We start from the raw sequence: 20116 nt of genomic DNA, 5'->3' as shown, positions 1-20116 counted from the left end.
ATCTGAGATTTCACCCTCAGAGGCTACCGAAACATAGAAACATAGAAACATAGATATTGACGGCAGATAAGAGCCATAGGCCCAGCAAGTCTGCCCCACCTTACCTAACAGTATAAACTTATCTAGTTCGTAGGATAGCCCTATGCTTGTCCCATGCATTTTTAAAGTCCCCCACAGTGTTTGTTGCTACTACCTCTTGAGGAAGTTTATTCCATAAATCAATCACTCTTTCTGTAAAGAAGTGCTTCCTCAAATTACTCCTGAATCTACTACCCTTTAGCTTGAGCTCATGACCCCTTGTTCTTGAATTTTCCATTTTATGTAAAATACCCACAGCCTCAGTTTTACTAAACCCTTTAATGTACTTGAAAGTTGCTATCATATCACCTCTTTCCCTTCTCTCCTCTAAGCTATACATATTTAGGTCATTGAGCCTATCCTGGTAAGTTTTATTTTTTAGACCATGTACCATTTTGGTAGCCCTCCTTTGCACAGATTCAAGTTTGTTAATATCCTTCTGAAGATATGGCCTCCAGAACTGCACACAATACTCAAGATGAGGCCTAACTAATGATCTATAAAGTGGCATAAGAACCTTACTATTTCTGCTGCAAATACCTCTACCAATACATCCAAGCATTCTGCTAGCCTTACTCGCTGCCTTACTACATTGTTTACTAAGTTTTAAATCATCTGAAATAATAATTCCCAAGTCTTGTTCCTCGTCTGTAACAGTCAGTAAAGTGTCATTGAGTCTGTAATTAACATTTGGATTTTTCTTCCCTAAATGCATTATTTTACACTTTGCTGTGTTAAACTTTAGATCCCAGTCGTTTGTCCAATCCTCCAATTGTTGTATATCACTTCTCATTTTGTCTACCCCCCCTGGAACATCCACTCTGTTGCAAATTTTTGTATCATCTGCAAAGAGACATACTTTCCCCTGTAGCCCTTTGCTGATATCGCAGATAAATATGTTAAACAAAACAGGCCCCAGAACTGACCCCTGAGGAACACCACTAGTAACAGCCCCCTCTGCTGAATGAACTCCATTTACTAAGACACTTTGTTTTCTGTCCTTAAGCCAGCATTCCACCCAGTTCACAATTTTTGAATCTAGACCAAGGAGATATAGTTTGTGAATAAGTTTATTGTGTGGGACGGTGTCAAATGCTTTGCTGAAATCTACATATGCTACATCAACTGCTCCTCCCTTGTCTAATACTTTTGTTACATAATCAAAGAAGTCAATTAGATTAGTCTGACATGATCTCCCTGAAGTAAAACCATGCTGATTTTGGTCCTCTAAATTGTTTGTCTTTATGTAAGTCATAATTCTTTCCTTTAAGAGGCTTTCCATTAATTTCCCTACTACTGAAGTTAAACTAACTGGCCTGTAGTTGCCAGATTCTTCTCTACTGCCCTTTTTATGAAGAGGTATTACATTTGCTATTCTCCAATCATCTGGGACAGCTCCTGTTAATAGTGACTGATTAAACAGATCAGTTAATGGGACAGTTAGCACTGAACGAAGTTCTTTTAAAACCCTTGGATGAATATTATCAGGACCCACTGCCTTTGTAACATTTATTTTTGATAATGCTAACAAAACCTCATCCTCTGTAAAAAGATTACTGTTAAGCTTGTTTCTATTTTGCATAGCATCCCTTAATGTAGACATTGTATCTTCACAATCTTTAGTGAAAACAGAACAGAAGTAATCATTGAGACAGTCTGCAATCTGCTTATCTCCTTCTATTATTCTACCATCAACTGATTTCAATTTTACTATTCCTACCTTATTTTTTCTTCTTTCACTGATATATCTAAAGAATGTTTTGTCCCCATGTTTTACTGACTGTGCTATCTTCTCTTCTGCATCAGCTTTAACCTTCCTAATTAACTGCTTAGTCTTTTTTTGTTGGAGTCTCCATATTTTCATATCATCATCTGCTTGTGTGTGTCTGTAATTTTTATAAGCTATCTTTTTTGTCTTTACAGCATGTGCTACTTCTTTGGAAAACCAAATTGGTTTCCGCTTTCTTTTACTTTTACAGACATGTCTAATACAGTGTGCGGTTGCATCTAAAATGGCACCTTTCACAAATTCCCACTGTTCTTGAACCCCTGTAATAAGATTTTTCCCCTTTAAATAGTTTTTTAGGTATTCTCCCATTAATGAAAAATCTGCCGTCCTAAAGTCTAAAACTTTTGTTTTAGTCTGGGTGTACAGTTCCTGAACATGAATACTAAACCAAACAGATTGATGATCACTGGATCCTAAGTTCTCACCTACAGACACATCTGAAACTGTATCACTGTTTGTAAGTATTAGATCTAATATAGCTTCCTTACGAGTTGGTTCCTTGACTAATTGTTCAAGTGATTCCCCTAGCAGAGATTCAAGAATATACCTGCTTCTAGCCGATCTAGCAGAAGGAATCTTCCAGTCTATATCTGGCAAATTAAAGTCCCCCAGTACTATAACCTTACCCTTCATGGTCATTTTGGTTATTTCATCTAATAACAGATTGTCCAGTTTTTCATCCTGCAATGGAGGCCTATATACAACCCCTATTCTAAAAACATTTTTATCTCCAATTTCCAAAGTCACCCAAATACTTTCCACCTCATCATTTGTTCCTACAATTTCAGTAACCTTTATATTTTCATTTACATACAAAGCAACTCCTCCACCTTTCTTTCCTACTCTGTTCTTTTTAAATAACCTGTATCCAGGTATGACTATGTCCCAGTCATGCAAATCATTGTACCATGTTTCTGTTATAGCTACTAAATCCAAGTTGTCCCTAGTCATTATTGAAATGAGTTCAGGTAATTTATTTCCTAAGCTGCGAGCATTTGTGCTCATGGCACGAAGAATTTTTCTACTAGAATTTCTAGAATTGTTACTTGGACTAACAGTTTTGGCATGCTGTGGGGGGCAGGTGGATATATTAATGCTACCCCCCTTTATTAGTTTAAATGATTTCTAATAAAGTATTTGAACTCCTCTCCCAGATACTCTGTTCCCTGGGGGGGTTGTTTGTATTTTTTTTTTACAGGTAAAAAAGCTGATTACTTTGGGGCAATGCCCCACAAAAGGCCCTTTTAAGGGCTATTGGTAGTTTAGTTTAGGCTAGGGTTTTTTTTATTTTGGGGGGGCTTTTTTTATTTTAATAGGGCTATTAGATTAGGTGTAATTAGTTTAAATATCTGTAATTTGTTTATTATTTTCTGTAATTTAGTGTTTGGTTTTTTTGTACTTTAGCCAATTTAATTTCAGTAATTGTATTTAATTTAGTTAATTTATTTAATTATAATGTAGTGCTAGGTGTTAGTGTAACTTAGGTTAGGTTTTATTTTACAGGTAACTTTGTATTTATTTTAGCTAGGTAGTTATTAAATAGTTAATAACTATTTAATAACTATTCTACCTAGTTAAAATAAATACAAACTTGTCTGTAAAATAAAAATAAACCCTAAGCTAGCTACAATGTAACTATTAGTTATATTGTAGCTAGCTTAGGGTTTATTTTATAGTTAAGTATTTAGTTTTAAATAGGAATAATGTAGTTAATGATAGTGATTTTATTTAGGTTTAGGGGTTAATAACTTTAATATAGTGGTGGCGACGTTGGGGGCGGCTCTACCCGTTGATTCCAATGGGGAAATCGTGCACGAGCACGTTACACCAGCTCACCGCTGACTTAAGCAGTGCTGGTATTGGAGTGCGGTAATGAGCAAAATTTTGCTCAACACTCACTTCTTGTCTTTTAACGACTGGTTTCTGAAAACTCGTAATACCAGCACTGTATGTAAGTGAGCGGTGAGACTAAACTGCTCGTTAGCACCGCATAGCCTCTAACGCAAAACTTGTAATCTAGCCGATATTCTTTAATTAATTATGTATTGAATACTGTCACTTTAAAAAATGAAAGTTAATGAGCACAAACACAACAAACAAAAAATAAAGCCATCCTACACCCCAGACTGACTGAGGTGTCTAAACTATATCTCCAAAATCTTCCCTGGGAAAAAAAACATGCTATTCAACAAATGAATAAATAATAATAATGGCCGTGAGGAAGAAGCCATTCTGCCTGATTAAAGCAGAAAACGGCACACGTGGCTCACCAACTAGATCCTAACATTATGCGAGCGCGCGATCCACTTAGTCTGCATACTGCAGAGACCTACCCGCAACAGAAATGTGTAATGGCGGAAGACTGTAGCGCTCCATAGGATTCTCACAATACATATGTGCTGCCGATCCTATCAAGGCATAAGTGACAAATAGAATACATAGATTAAACTGATTCTGCATACTGCAGAGTCCTTCCCGCCACAGAAAAATTTAATGGCGGACGACCGTAGCGCTCCATAGGATTCTGTCGAAACATTTGGGCTGCCGTTCTTATCAATGCACAAACAGAATGCATAGAAATAACCTAACTCTGTATACTGCAGAGTCCTTCCCGCCACAGAAATGTATGATGGCGGAGGATCGTGCCGACAATTAAAAATGCATTGCAAGCATTGTATAAATAAAACGTTAGTAAAACTAACAGCGCATCCACTGTAAGAAGACTGATGCTGTTAAACTTTTACTGAGCTGCATGAGATATAAACGTTACTCGCTATTTACTGAGAAATAAGGCACCGAGGCTGCCTGTTATCAAAATCTCTAGGTCTATTCTGAGTTAAGCAAGGACCTAGAGGTTCAGAGATCCGGCCCTGCCGTCTTCACAATAGAAATTAATAAATTGGACCCCTCGCTGCAACATAAGAGGATCACACATAAGCCCATAACATTTATATTTTCTTATACCAAAAACAAGCAACATGCAACTGTTAACCCTTTCATCACCATTAAAGAGGGAACAGCGTCTCTCACATCTCACATTAAGTGCCTGCACACTGCCATGAGTAATATCCTAGCAGGATATATTTTGTCCCCATAAAATCTGCAGGAGTCTATAAAGTGCACCATCTCCCTCCTTAGAAGACAAAAGGGCACTTACCTGCATCTGGCCGTCTAAAATAATAAAATCTTGATTGAAGGATCTTCTTTCAGACACCTAAACTTTACTATCTCCTTGCTTTTAACGTAGGCAAATAGAATGACTGGGGGTTGTGGGAAGGGAAGTGATACTTAACAGCTCTGCTGTGGTACTCTTTGCCTCCTACTGCTGGCCAGGAGTGATATTTCCAACAGTAATAGATTATGATCCATGGACTCATAACAGTACTGACAATACAGCAGCATATACATGTATATAACAGTACAGCAGCTTGTTGATCGCAGCATATACATGTATATAACAGTACAGCAGCTTGTTGATCGCAGCATATACATGTATATAACAGTACTGACAGTACAGCAGCATATATATGTATATAACAGTACAGCAGCTTGTTGATAGCAGCATATACAGGATATAACAATACAGCAGCATATACATGTATATAACAGTACAGCAGCTTGTTGATAGCAGCAGCATATACATGTATATAACAGTACTGACAGTATAGCAGCATATACAGGGATATAACAGTGCTGGCAGTATAGCAGAATATACAGGGATATAACAGTGCTGGCAGTACAGCAGCTTGTTGATAGCAGCATATACAGGAAATGAAAATACAGCAGCATATACATGTATATAACAGTACAGCAACTTGTTGATAGCAGCATATACATGTATATAACAGTGCTGGCAGTATAGCAGCACATACAGGGATATAACAGTGCTGGCAGTACAGCAGCTTGTTGATAGCAGCATATACAGGATATAACAGTACAGCAGCATATACATGAATATAACATTACAGCAGCTTGTTGATAGCAGCATATACTGTACATGTATATAACAGTACAGCAGCTTGTTGATAGCAGCATATACATGTATATAAAACAGTACAGCAGCTTGTTGATAGCAGTATATACATGTATACTGTATAACAGTACAGCAACTTGTTGATAGCAGCATATACAGCATATATACAGCATATACATGTATAATACAGTACAGCAGCTTGTTGATAGCAGCATATACTGTACATGTATATAAAACAGTACAGCAGCTTGTTGATAGCAGTATATACATGTATATAACAGTACAGCAACTTGTTGATAGCAGCATATACATGTATATAACAGTACAGCAGCTTGTTGATAGCAGCATATACAGGATATAACAGTACAGCAGGATATACATGTATATAACAGTACAGCAGCTTGTTAATAGCAGCATATACATGTCTATAACAGTACAGCAGATTGTTGATAGCAGCATATACAGGATATAACAGTACAGCAGCATATACATGTATATAACAGTACAGCAGATTGTTGATAGCAGCATATACATGTCTATAACAGTACAGCAGCATATACATATATATAACAGTACAGCAGATTGTTGATAGCAGCATATACATGTCTATAACAGTACAGCAGCATATACATGTATATAACAGTACAGCAGCTTGTTGATAGCAGCATATACAGGATATAAAACAGTACTGACCATTGATAAAAGTGGAAATCCAATTGCCACTTTGGAGCCAAGAAGAACATTTCACTTTGGGTTTTGTTTGTTTTTTTGATCAACAGTAGTAACAATGTTTAACTTGATGGACACGAGCCTTTTCTTTCAACCATGATTATTATGTAACTTTGTAACTAATTCGGCTGTGCGCGTACCTGGAACAATTTACTGGCCCAGGGCTTCTAGCTGTCACAGCAACACTTAAAATATTACACTACTTGTGTACAGGTTTTACAAAAGGTTATTGCTGTAAGCAAACCAGACACCATAAACATTGATTGTTATGAGATTACTATGCATTTGGCAATGCGAATCTGAGCCTTCAGGACTTCATACCAAATTTCAGTTCTTTAGAACAGCCTTATCCGACTGCAGAAGCCATAATTTAATACAAGGACAACGGTGCATTATTTAATACCTCATTTACTATTGCATGAGGAGTCTCTAGGCTAAAACGGATAGGAAATTAAAAACTTGCATGATTCAGATCGAGCATGTAATTTTAATACACTTTTAAATTCACTTCTATTTTCAAATGTGCTTCATTCTCTTGGTATCCATTGTTGAAAAAGAACATGCACATAGCCTACCCTAGTGGGAGCTAGCTGCTGATTGGTGCCTGCACACATTTGTCTCTTGTGATTGGCTAACTAGATGTGTTCAGATACCTGCCATAGTGCAATGTTGTTCCTTCAGCAAGGGATAATGAAGCAAAGTTGTTTAAAATTGTATGTTCTATCCAAATCATGAAAGAAAATTTTGGGGTTTCCGGTCTCTTTAATGTGAGGATTTACGGTTACATGAGATATCTACAACTACTCTAGCATTTTGTGAGTTGCAACTCTCCAGATGCTATCCTACCAAATCAATTTAATCAATCACAATGTAATCTCACATTTACATAAACATTTTTACAACTTGCAGTAATGTAGTATGTATGTCTTGTATTAGCACACAGATATGAGAATTGTATTTGCTTACTCAGTTCATTTATCTTTCTAGATTTTGCAACCATTTCACAGTATCTTACTTTACTTAAATGACTGTCACATATAATATAAATTCTGTAACCCTAAATCATCTCTGAATAGGAAATAGATATTTAATAACATCTCTGTTAATCCATGTACCAAGAATGCGTTGTGCAAATGGTTTACATTCAGATGATCAGGATAGCGCAGCATTATATTCGCTAATTATACATAGGCCTTACGTACACTTGCAGTAGTCCTGATTAGAGGTTGGGTTCCAGGTTGGCGTCTTGCAGTGCCCAGGATGGTGAGTGTGACAGTAGCTAACACAGGGATCCCAGCAGTGATGGTGCTCACTTTTTTGTATCTTAACTGGAAGGCAAGTGGTACACCCTGGTCAGTAATTAACTACTAACCCAAGAACTGGAGGGAGGTTCAGGTTTGTTAAAATCCCCTGACATTTTAAAAATCATACAACAAAAGAATATCCAGTGGGTCACACACACGCGCGCTACACGTGTATGTGGGTCACACACACACGCGCTACACGTGTATGTGGGTCACACACACACGCGCTACACGTGTATGTGGGTCACACACACACGCGCTACACGTGTATGTGGGTCACACACACACGCGCTACGTGTATGTGGGTCACACACACACGCGCTACGTGTATGTGGGTCACACACACGCGCTACATGTATGTGGGTCACACACGCGCTACATGTATGTGGGTCACACACACGCGCTACATGTATGTGGGTCACACACACGCGCTACATGTATGTGGGTCACACACGCGCTACATGTATGTGGGTCACACACACGCGCTATATGTATGTGGGTCGAACAAGAATGGGAAGCAGAACACAGGTGCACGGGTCACAGACACAAACACACGTTACATGTATGCAGGTCACACACGTGTTACATGTATGTGGGTCACACACAGACACAAGTAATACATGTATGCCGGTCACAGAAACAAGTGTTATATGTATGCCGGTCACACACATTACATGTGGATCACAGACACTAGTGTTACATGTATTTGTGTCACACACTTACACAAGTGTTACATGTATGTGGGTCAATACTCTGGGCACATCCACTTTAACTCCTTCAGGGGTGATTGGCGCATTACAGAAGCTAGTGTCAGCTCTGAGTATGCAGACCTAAGGTCAAGGCTATAACCTTTCCCAGTATAACCACCTTTATGACAAACAGGGAGGGCAGTTGTGTCAGATGGTCAGCAGGTAGCACAGGGCACGAGGGCCTAGCTTCCTGCCACAGACCCTGGGGGAGGAGTCACTAACCTGTATCCTGGGGTCTCAGGGACAGCCTGCCATGGTGGGCCGGAAGGATTTCAAGCTTTATGTTCTCAGTGGTGCTGGCAAGTAGCTGTGTTGCCTCCATCAAAGAGCAGTGCTCTGTGCTGGTCCCATCAATGGACAAGATATGATCCCCAGGGTGCAGAGCGCCACATCTACAGAAACAGGGAAGAAATCACAGAACTTGGAGGACGTGTGTTATAGTAAGTGCACCATAAACTGTATGGCTCATGCATGGAAATGTGAGTGAAAAGCAAAGAAAAGCATGGTGCAGGGGGCACAGAGCAGTAGGAAATATGAGGCTAACAAGAGAAATCATAACCATAGAGGCTATTTGACCCCAACAGACCCAAAATCACAACCACACACACTGTTAATAGTGTGTGTTGTTGTGACCATGGTATATAACATGGTCAGATATACCATCCTACCGCTACCACAGCCTGGCATCATGATAACGTTCCATATGTCAACTACACACAGGTAAGCACACTTACCCACCTGTCCACTACACTGGCTGGTTTAACCTTGTCAATGACGATGACCTGCTTGTTTCTGTGTGTGCCAACACTCAGCGAGATGCCCAGTGTGGAGCCCGGTGTTCTGGCAATCTCTACCAACAGTGGCCCAGATGCATTGGTGACGGTGTCTGAGGGAAAAAACATTTTTTTTATTTGCTAACACAGTTTTTCTTTTGGGAAGAGAAAAAGAGAAAGAGAGAAAAAGAGAAAGAGAGAAAAAGAGAAAGAGAGAAAAAGAGAAAGAGAGAAAAAGAGAAAGAGAGAAAAAGAGAAAGAGAGAGAGAGAGATCCGGCAAAGTCTGATGACACAAGGTATATGGATGTTTTAATATGAAACCTTTATCTACTATCCACATCAGTTAATTTGAGGAAGAATGAACTAAAGAATAAAACCACTAAGGTAGGATACGTGCATATTCTTTTTCAACAATGGATAACAAGAGAACGAAGCACATTTGAAAATAAAATATTTTCATTATTACCCAATAAGTTTCTATACAGAATTTTTTTTTACTCTAGCGATAGGTGGAAACTAATTGCAAGCTTGTCTGTGATGAGGATATTCAGTAAGGAATTAAAAAAGAAAACTAATATATATATATATATTTTTTTTTTTTCTTATAAGTCCTGGTAGCTAAGGGTATCAGACCCCCAGTTAAACATCAGTTAATTTCAAACCAAGCCAAGGAAGTCAGCTCAGCACAGAATGTGTTACATTTGTCACAGATAAGTCCACAGAGAGGTAGCTGAAATTGGTCCAATCTATTAATTTACTGCATCCGGCAACTGCGCCTTCCAACACTGCAGCTTGTTAAACGATTCCTATCAAGACCCATCAGAACATTATTCCCTGCTGGGGTCAGTCTCCCGGCTCACTGTAGTGAAATAATGCTGATGTCCGAATATTTTTTATCACCATCATTTATTTGTACAGTGCCGCAAAATTCTGTATAGAATTTCATCCTAATTCTCAGAAAAAAACATCTTTATTAAGACTTTTTTTTAATTGTGTTTAATACACTGCTGCAGTGATGCCATACATACTCAAACCTAATACATGATTAATAAAACAGATATTTTTAAGTATTGGGACAAAAGTCCCTTTTTTTTTTTACTTCCTGTCCCCAAAATCATAAGGTCACTGCTGCAAAATTCTAATCTAACACATAAAGAGGTAATTGCAGTTGAGACAAAATGCTATTGCAGAGGTTAATACAAACCTAACACAATAAAAAGCTAGTGAGTTTGTACAGATGGGGCAAATTAACATATAACGACAGTATGGTCATGTAGAGCAGTGTCACTGATACCAGTACATACCCCAGGGAGTCACAGCACCAGTCACCTCACCCAGGACACCCCACTCACCCATGAGAGCTACATCATACTCTATTTGGAATACAGCCTCCTGGCTGCACTGCCGCAGGATGGCGAGGGCATCTGCATGTGTCACACTGTGAAGAGAGATTCCATCCACACATAACAGCCGGTCACCCACTTTCAAAGTCCCTTCCCTGCAAAGGAAAATGAAAGTGTTACACAAAAGAAATACTCAGAAATGGGAAACAAACACAAAAAACGCATTGTAACATATTAGATGAGGTTTGGGGGGGGAAAAAAAAAAAAAAAAAAAAAAAAAAAAGATATATACGTACAAAAAAAGTTCCTGTTGAATTTACATTAATCCCATAAAAAGGTGACTCATTTAACACAAGCAATTATATCCCAGAATTCGGTTTCTAGCCATAAATGTATCTAAACTATTTTAAATGTATCTAAGGTATTGACATGATCTATTTTTCATAAAACCATGCTGAATTGAACTCATCTTGTTTACACGAATATACTCATCATCATGATCCCTTCAAGTATCTTCCCCACTACTGATGTCAGACTAACTTGTCTATAGCTTCCTAGATCATCCCTGCTTCCCTTTTTAAAAAGTGGCACCACATCAGCTTTACACTAATCCTGGGGTAGTATGCCTGAGGATTATGAGTCTTGAAAAATTAACAGTAGAGGTTTGGCTATAACAGTGCTACGTTCCTGTAAAAGCCTTTGGTGTATTCCATCTGGACCTGGAGTTTTATTTAACTAAATATTATCCAGTTGTTTCATGATATCTTCTAGAGATAACCCAATTAATGGTATGGGCTTGTATGTTCTAGTTTGTTTCAAAGTATCTCCCATTGGTTCCTTTCTTGTGTATACTTAAGGAAAGGACTGGTTTAGTACCTCAATCTTTTTCCTGTCACTGTTAATCATGCTACCCTTCTCACATTTTAATGAAGCTATATTATCCTTCCTAGATTTTTTACCATTTATGTACTTAAAAGAAACCTTTGACTTAGAATCCTTTGCAATTATTCTTTCATTTTCAATTTTGGCTAATTTGATTGCTTTGCATGCTTTGTTACATTCCTTATACATTTGGTATGTTGAGGCTGTACTATTTTCTTAGAATAATTTAAATGCCCTTCATTTTTTTCCCTAATTTCTCTTAACACATTTTTATTGAGTCACAATGTCTTGGATTTATTTTACTTTTATAACCATGTGGTATGTGTCGATATGTATATTTATTTGACAACGTTTTAAATGTTATCCATTTATCCTCTGTATTTTTATTAGAGAATACTTTGTCCCAATTTATGTTATTTAACTATTGCCTTAAAATCATTACATTTGCCTTCTTAAAATTAAAAGTCTTAGTTGAACCCTTAAAACACTGCTTATGGAAAGTGACTTCAAATGTGACCATGTTAGAATCACTGTTACCCAAATGTCCTTTGACTTCTATTTTTTAAATTATATCTGTATAATTGGATAGCACTAAATACAATATAGCTTTATTTCTAGTTGACTCTTCTATTAATTGTGATATGAAGTTATCCTTGAGAACATTTAAAAAAAAATAATCTCCCTTAGCTGTATTACTAGTTTCATTGACCCAGTTAATTTCAGGGTAGTTAAAATCTCCCATAATTACAGCACTGTTATTATTAGCAGCCTTTCCTGTTTGCATTAGTAGTTGAGTTTCCTCCAAGTCACTAAGGTTGCGGGGGGGGGGGGGGGGGCTTGTAGCATGTTCCTAGAAATTTTGTTTTTTAGAATTTTCCCTCTCTATTTCAATTCACGGGGTCTCTACATTATCACAAATATCTTCCCTATTTGAAGGTTCAGATTGCTTCCATTTGTATAATGGTTCTTTTAATATGCAGGGGATGGGGGGAGGTTCTGCTCAGCCCCTTTAACTGGGTGTCCCAGACTAACCTCATCAACAGTGCTAAATTGTGAGCTTTTAATTAAGTTTTTAAAAAGGTTTTTTATATCAGTATCTGTGCATATTATTCTTTATAGTAGTGTCTATTACATGCAGTTACATAAAAATTGTTGTATACTGTCCCTTTAAGGTCAGGTTTAAAGGGACAGTCTACACCAGAATTTTTATTGTTTGAAAAGATAGATAATCCCTTTATTACCCATTCCCTAGTTTTGCATTACCAACACAGTTATATAAATATACTTTTTACCTCTGTGATTACCTTGTATCTAAGCCTCTGCAAACTGCCCCCTTATTTCAGTTCTTTTGACAGACATCCATTTTAGCCAATCAGAGTTTGCTCACTGGAACTCCACGTGCGTGAGCACAGTGTTATCTATATGATAAACGTGAACTAACACCCTCTAGTGGTGAAAAACTGTCAAAATGCCCTGAGAGAAGAGGCGGCCTTCAAGGGCTTAGAAATTAGCATATGAACCTCCTAGGTTTAGCTTTCAACTAAGAATACCAAGAGAACAAAGCAAAATTAGTGATAAAAGTAAATTGGAAAATTGTTTCAAATTACATTCTCTATCTGAATCATGAAAGCTTATTTTGGAATAGACTGTCCCTTTAATATTCATACAATTCCTCCACCCCTTTTAGTACTCCTGTCCCTAAAAAATAAAGTATAACCGTCTAAGTTAACTGTCCAGTCATGTGAATCATCCCACCAGGTTTCATTTATATTGATATCATAGCCCTCTTCTGCAACAGAGCTCCAGCGCCACCATTCTACCTGTTATGCATTTAATTTTCATGTGCTTTCTACTGCTACTTGATGCACTTTTCTCCAAGCTTTCTAATGTAACATTTCTTAAAGGGACACTCAATTCAAAATGAAACTTTCATTATTCAGATACAGCATGCAATTTTAAACAACTTTCCAATTTACTTCCATTAACAAAATGTGCACAGTCTTTTTATATTTAAACTGTCTGAGTCACCAGCTCCTACTGAGCATGTGCAAGAATTCACAGAACAAGCGTGTATGCATTTGTGATTGGCTGATGGCTGTCACATGGTACGTGTATGCATTTGTGATTGGCCGATGGCTGTCACATGGTACAGGGGGAGTGGAAATAGACATAACTTTTAAAATTGTCAGAAAAAAAATCTACTGCTCATTTGAAGTTCAGACTAAGTGCTATTGCATTGTTTTTTTATCTTGCATTTGTTGGTTATGCAAATCTACTGTGTTGACTGGTCCTTTAAGTGCACCCGTTCGTCATGCCTTCCTTGAGATTTTCTAGGAGTGACATATTCACAGACTGATCGGTCTATTCTATTATGCTTGGACTGACCCTCCCCCCTTTGCCTAGTTTAAAATATTCTCTAAGTGCGCTACAATCCTCTACCCCCCCCCAACACACCTGCATCCAGGTAATTCAGGTGCAATCCATCCCTATTGCACAAATTGTACCCAAGTGAAAAGTCAGCCCAGTGCTCTAAAAAGACAAACCCTTCATTTTTAAACCATGATTTTAACCAGGATTTAACTGACCTTAGCCCCTTCTGCCTTACTGGGTTAGCACATAGCACTGGTAATATACCCAAAAATATTACCTTGGAGGTCTTTGCTTTAAGCTTGCTACCTAACTCCCTGAAATAATATTTTAGGACACCATCTCCTACTGATTCCTTCATTAGTGCCAATATGCACCATGACTACAGGATCAGACCCAGATCCATCTAACAATCTATAAATATGTTTCACAATATGTCTAACACGAGTCCCTGAAAGTCAGCAAACTTTTCTATTTAAGGGATCTGGATGACGAATGACCCAATCAACCTTCCTAATAGTGTCTCCTACAGCCAACATCTGCCTCTGGCCCAGACTTGTATACTCTTCCACGACTGAAGGACTGCTCACTATAGTCTTCTCCTCTACCACGACTGAAGGACTGCTCACTATAGTCTGTTCCTCTTCCGTGACTGAAGGACTGTTCACTAGGTAGAATAGCCATCCCTGACATTGCCACCCCTGAGATGATATCCCCAACACACCTTCACTCAATCTGGCAAATCTGTTGGGGTGTACCAGTTCAGAACTGACCTGTCTCTTCCGCTTACCTTTACTTGCCCTTCTAACTATGACCCAGCTACTTCCTGGAGTCTCCCCATGTGAATCCCATCCTTTCCCACTGCTAGAGCCATGACCAACCTGCTCAGTCATATCCCTTTGAAGTGAATATCACTCTGTGTCGTAATTCGTTCCCCCAGGACTCTAACACAAGCTTCTAAAGAGACATTACGCTCACACTTGCCACAGACATATGATCACTGAAGCCGCTGCTCCAGTGATGCAAACATATGGCAATCTGTACACTGAGTGAGATTTTCACACATTCTTACTTAAAAGGTTTAACTTAAAAATACAAAAGATTTATATTCCCTCTTGGTTACTCCAACCCCTTAGTTGCTCTAACTCCCTTAGTTCTTGTATATATTTATAATAGTCCCTAACTGGTCTCAGTAAAGGAGATAAGGATAACATGCTTTTAAACCTATGGAAATCTAAGTTACAAAATGGTGGCACCTATCACTGTATAGGGACTAAAAAAAAAAAAAAAACTTTACAAATTTCTTTAAATGTCTAAACAAATTTTATCATATTACACACAGTCACTAGGACAGTCACAGGTCACCGCAAGCATGATCAGCAAATCAGCTCTGGTCTATGGCAAGTAATATGTATCCTGCATTGGCAGCATGTGTGCCGCACCAGGCACTCCCTTAATAAACTCCTTATAGTTCCAGAAATCAGATCTGTCATCACTTTATTTGGTATTTTATCTCAAAATATGGGTGTAGTCGGCCTCTGTCTGATGTAGAGGGGGAAGGGAGAACAAGAGGTATTGGAAGGGTTACGTGGAATTTTGGCAGCATTAAGGAAACCAGAGGTAGCCTGAAAATATTTATGGATATAAAATTCTGTATACATTTACATTGTTAGACCAACAACCTGCTGATTATATGTGATTTATATCTGTGCTGTGTAATAATCGTAACCTTGCTATGAGCCCCTATTTTTTTTTTTTTATTAAAATGTACAAGTCTCCCAGATTCTGCTCACCATAAAGACCATATTGTCAGTCTGCACAAACTGCTGCCATTTGTCTCATATCCTGGAGGTCATATGAATACAAGATTAACCCTTGCACAAGAATGCTCCTGGCACAAACCCTCATAGCTCTGGAGTGGGGGAGCATCTGTATTTACCTGTCAGCTGGTCCTCCTGGCCTTACGTAAGTTACAACCAGTGGCCTGAATTTATGCCAGTCTTCATGTGCTCCTCCTGCACAAGATAAACAGATTAGCATTGATGCTTGCTACCAAGCCGTTTTCCCACCCCTGCTCAGATACAACCTCCTTAGTGACCAGGCACTAAGACCAGGAGTTGGCGCACACACGCCTACACAGAACAGGGTAGGATGACCTTCATTAAACACGGTAGGTTGACCTTCATTAAATAGGGTTAAGTGAAATGGTAACAATGTGATTTACTATGAAACAGAACATAAGGTCTATATTATTACAAACAGAACTTAACTCAGGACAATAAAATAGGTCACATGGCATCCATTCCTCTATCCTCACACCACTTCACAAGTTGCCTAGTAAGTCGGTAGAAACGGATACTTACCTCTCATCACAAACCCAAAGCTGTTTCCTTCTTTGCATAGGGTGATCTCAATAGTTTTTGGGATGATGGCTGAGCTGGATTCTGGGGCTGCAAGAAAAAGGAGCAGGGTGTAAATTGGGGCAGAGAATTTTGTAACTTGTAAGCAGAGAATTTTGGCTATGGAAAAACCACTGTGGTTTTAAAAGTAGAGCACTACTGTGGTACTGTGCTCGCTAGCCATTGTGCTACATGAGGGGACAAACTTTAGCCAAAACAATTTTGCATATAAACCTGAGCCAGATGTTTAACACCCTCTATTAAACAGGATCATAACTTACCTGTATGATGGTGACATTTACCAAATATGCAGAGCTGCTGGTTTAACTGGGGACACCAGCTAAAAATACTGTTGTTGCCGCAGGAGGATGCTAAACTGTTCTCACACAGTATGTCTCACTTGTAGTGGTCACAGTATTGTTATGAACTAATGCGCGTAATCTGGCTACCAGATCTGACTTAAACAATGAGGCTTCTCAAACATTCAAAAAGAATCTGTCAGTTTTCTGCTCACAGAACACTAATGGGGTTTGGAACCAAGCTCTACACGTCAGATACCTCTGAGTGTTATGTACCAGTTACTGCCTGATGACGGGACCTTACAAAGCAAAGACATTTTCTTTCTCATTAGCCAATAAATGTAATCTCTACGTTGTTTTTGTTATTTTTCCAATAGAAGTATTTAGGCGCATTAGAAGAGAGAAGGGTTTCCATCACAACTCAGTAAGGTTCGATCGGACTTTCACGCAATACCTGTCATATGTTAACGAAATTCACATGACAGTAATAATTTACCTGCAATCCCCAATTGAATATCAGACCCTCTATAATATTCTTTTTTGGTCTTCATTTGGTTGTTAATTTATAATCTACTGAGGTCTTAGTATTTGCCCGAGTAAAAGGAACCTATAACTACATGCCTGACCAACATATATGAGACTGGCCCACACATGATCTGCTGGCTTCAGACATATCCAATTGATTCATGTATTTCTCACTTATAGTGGAGACAAAATCATCAATCAGAACAGTGACCAGGAAAAGGACAGTACCCACTTTAGGACGTTTTAAAGACCAAGGAACACTAAGGATTTCTCATTTATTCTTATTGTGCCCTTCCTCAGGACTGAAACATGGAAAAATGTCAAATGGGTAGGATATACAAAACTGAAAGATGGTAAAAACGAGTTCGCTCTGAAATGTGACACCATAAAGCCCATAACAATTCCCATAGAATGCAAAAACACAAACAAACAATGCGAAAACCTAGCAGGTAAGGTCAGTAGAATGCTGGGTGTATAGGAAGAGGTATTAACAGCAGGTAATGTCAGTAGGATTATGGGTGTATAAGAAGAGGTATTAGCAGCAGGTAAGGTCAATAGGGTGCCGGGGTGTATAGGAAGAGATATTAGCAACAGGTAAGTTCAGTTGGGGGCTGAGTGTATAGGAAGAGGTATCAAATTTTTGCTGTAGCATGGAGAAACAATAAAAAGAATAATCCATATGGGGAATGTCAGTAAAGCGCTGCAGACTGGCTACAGTGAGGGAATAACCGCGTACAGCGATGCAGTCTATCTACAGTGAGCGCATACCCCATGTAATATGCTGCAGACTGGCTACAGTGAGGGAATAACCGCGTACAACGATGCAGTCTATCTACAGTGAGCGCATACCCATGTAATATGCTGCAGACTGGCTACAGTGAGCGCATACCCGCGTAACGACTGGCTACAGTGAGCGCATACCCGCGTAAATCACTGCAGACTGGATGTCATCCTTGGATAGAAATTCTGCACTTTCTTGCACCGTAATGAATAAACTACACATAAGCATTATTTGTCACATTTCTTTCTTCCTTATTCCACTCATTTGATTTTTTTACTGTTCAGACACCCCTCAATGGAAAATTACTCCTGCTATGAGTGAAGAACCAAAAAAATCTTACATCTTAAAGGGACATAACCCCCTAGATTTTCTAATTTACTTCTATTATGAAATGTGTTTCATTCTCTTGGTATCCTTTGTTGAAGAAGCAGCCATCCACTACTAGGAGCTAGCTGACCTGATATGTAACTGACAAGAGACACACATGTGCACCATCAACCAGCAGCAAGCTCCCAGTAGTGCATTGCTGCTCCTGAGCCTACCTAGGTATGCTTTTAAACAAAGAGTACCAAGAGACTTATGTAAATGAGATAACAGAAGTAAATTGGATAATTGTTGTTTAAAACTGCTGCTCTATCTGAATCATGAACATTTAACTTTTTACTTTACTGTCCCTTTTAAATGCAAACAACGCACTACACAGCTGTTGGTCGGTGTACGTAATTCTGTAAATTTACACAGCTGTTGACCTGAGTGCGTATTCTGTAAATAAGTTTACACAGCTGTTGGCCTGGGTACGTATTCTGTAAATAAGTTTACACAGCTGTTGGCCTGGGTACGTAATTCTGTAAATTTACACAGCTGTTGACCTGAGTACGTATTCTGTAAATAAATTTACACAGCTGTTGACCTGAGTACGTATTCTGTAAATAAGTTTACACAGCTGTTGGCCTGGGTACGTATTCTGTAAATAAGTTTACACAGCTGTTGGTCTGGGTACGTAATTCTGTAAATTTACACAGCTGTTGACCTGAGTACGTATTCTGTAAATAAGTTTACACAGCTGTTGACCTGGGTACGTAATTCTGTAAATAAGTTTACACAGCTGTTGGTCTGGGTACGTAATCTGTAAATTTATACAGCTGTTGACCTAACAGCTGTGTAAACTTATTTACAGAATAAAGCCCATAACAATTCCCGTAGAATGCAAAAACACAAACAATGCAACAACACAGCAGGTAAGGTCAGTAGAATGCAGGGTGTATAGGAAGAGGTATTAACAGCAGGTAATGTCAGTAGGATTATGGGTATATAAGAAGAGGTATTAGCAGCAGGTAAGGTCAGTAGGATGCCGGGTGTATAGAAAGAGGTATTAGCAGCAAGTAAGGTCAATAGGATGCCAGGTGTATAGGACAAAGTATTAGCAGCAGGTAAGGTCAGTAGGGTACTGGGTATATAGGAAGAGGTATTAGCAGCAGATAAGGTCAATAGGGTGCCGGGGTGTATAGGAAGAGATATTAGCAGCAGGTAAGTTCAGTAGGGGGCTGAGTGTATAGGAAGAGGTATCAAATTTTTGCTGTAGCATGGAGAACAAACAATAAAAAGAATAATCCCTATGGGGAATGTCAGTAAAGCGCTGCAGACTGTCATACAGAGATGCAGTCTATCTACAGTGAGTGCATACCCATGTAATGACTGGAAACAGTGAGCGCAAACCCGCGTAATATGCTGCAGACTGGCTACAGTGAGCGCATACCCGCGTAACGACTGGCTCCAGCTGTTGGTCTGGGTACGTATTCTGTAAATTTATACAGCTGTTGACCTAACAGCTGTGTAAACTTATTTACAGAATACGTACCCAGACCAACAGCTGTGTAAACTTATTTACAGAATACAAACTCAGGTCAACAGCTGTATAAATTTACAGAATACGTTCCCAGACTGAGTACGTATTCTGTAAATAAGTTTACACAGCTGTTAGTCTGGAAACGTATTCTGTAAATTTATACAGCTGTTGACCTAACAGCTGTGTAAACTTATTAACAAAATACGTACCCAGACCAACAGCTGTGTAAACGTATTTACAGAATACGTACTCAGGTCAACAGCTGTATAAATTTACAG

The 20116-nt window shown here is 38.7% G+C and overlaps 1 protein-coding gene across 1 annotated transcript in view; it reads right to left on the bottom strand.

Annotated features, from left to right (window-relative positions):
• Positions 1–20116, bottom strand: part of GRIP2 (glutamate receptor interacting protein 2) — a 165130-nt gene that overhangs the window by 123254 nt on the left and 21760 nt on the right. The window contains exons 5-10 of the mRNA XM_053720917.1: positions 16352–16438; positions 15928–16003; positions 10749–10894; positions 9361–9508; positions 8845–9014; positions 7772–7897 (exon numbers count right to left, since the gene is read on the bottom strand). Coding sequence (XP_053576892.1) covers positions 7772–7897; positions 8845–9014; positions 9361–9508; positions 10749–10894; positions 15928–16003; positions 16352–16438 — 753 coding nt within the window. The remainder of the gene's footprint in view (positions 1–7771; positions 7898–8844; positions 9015–9360; positions 9509–10748; positions 10895–15927; positions 16004–16351; positions 16439–20116) is intronic.

Source organism: Bombina bombina, chromosome 7 (genome assembly GCF_027579735.1).
Source record: "Bombina bombina isolate aBomBom1 chromosome 7, aBomBom1.pri, whole genome shotgun sequence".
NCBI lineage: Eukaryota > Metazoa > Chordata > Amphibia > Anura > Bombinatoridae > Bombina > Bombina bombina.
This window is presented reverse-complemented; position numbering and strand designations above follow the sequence as displayed.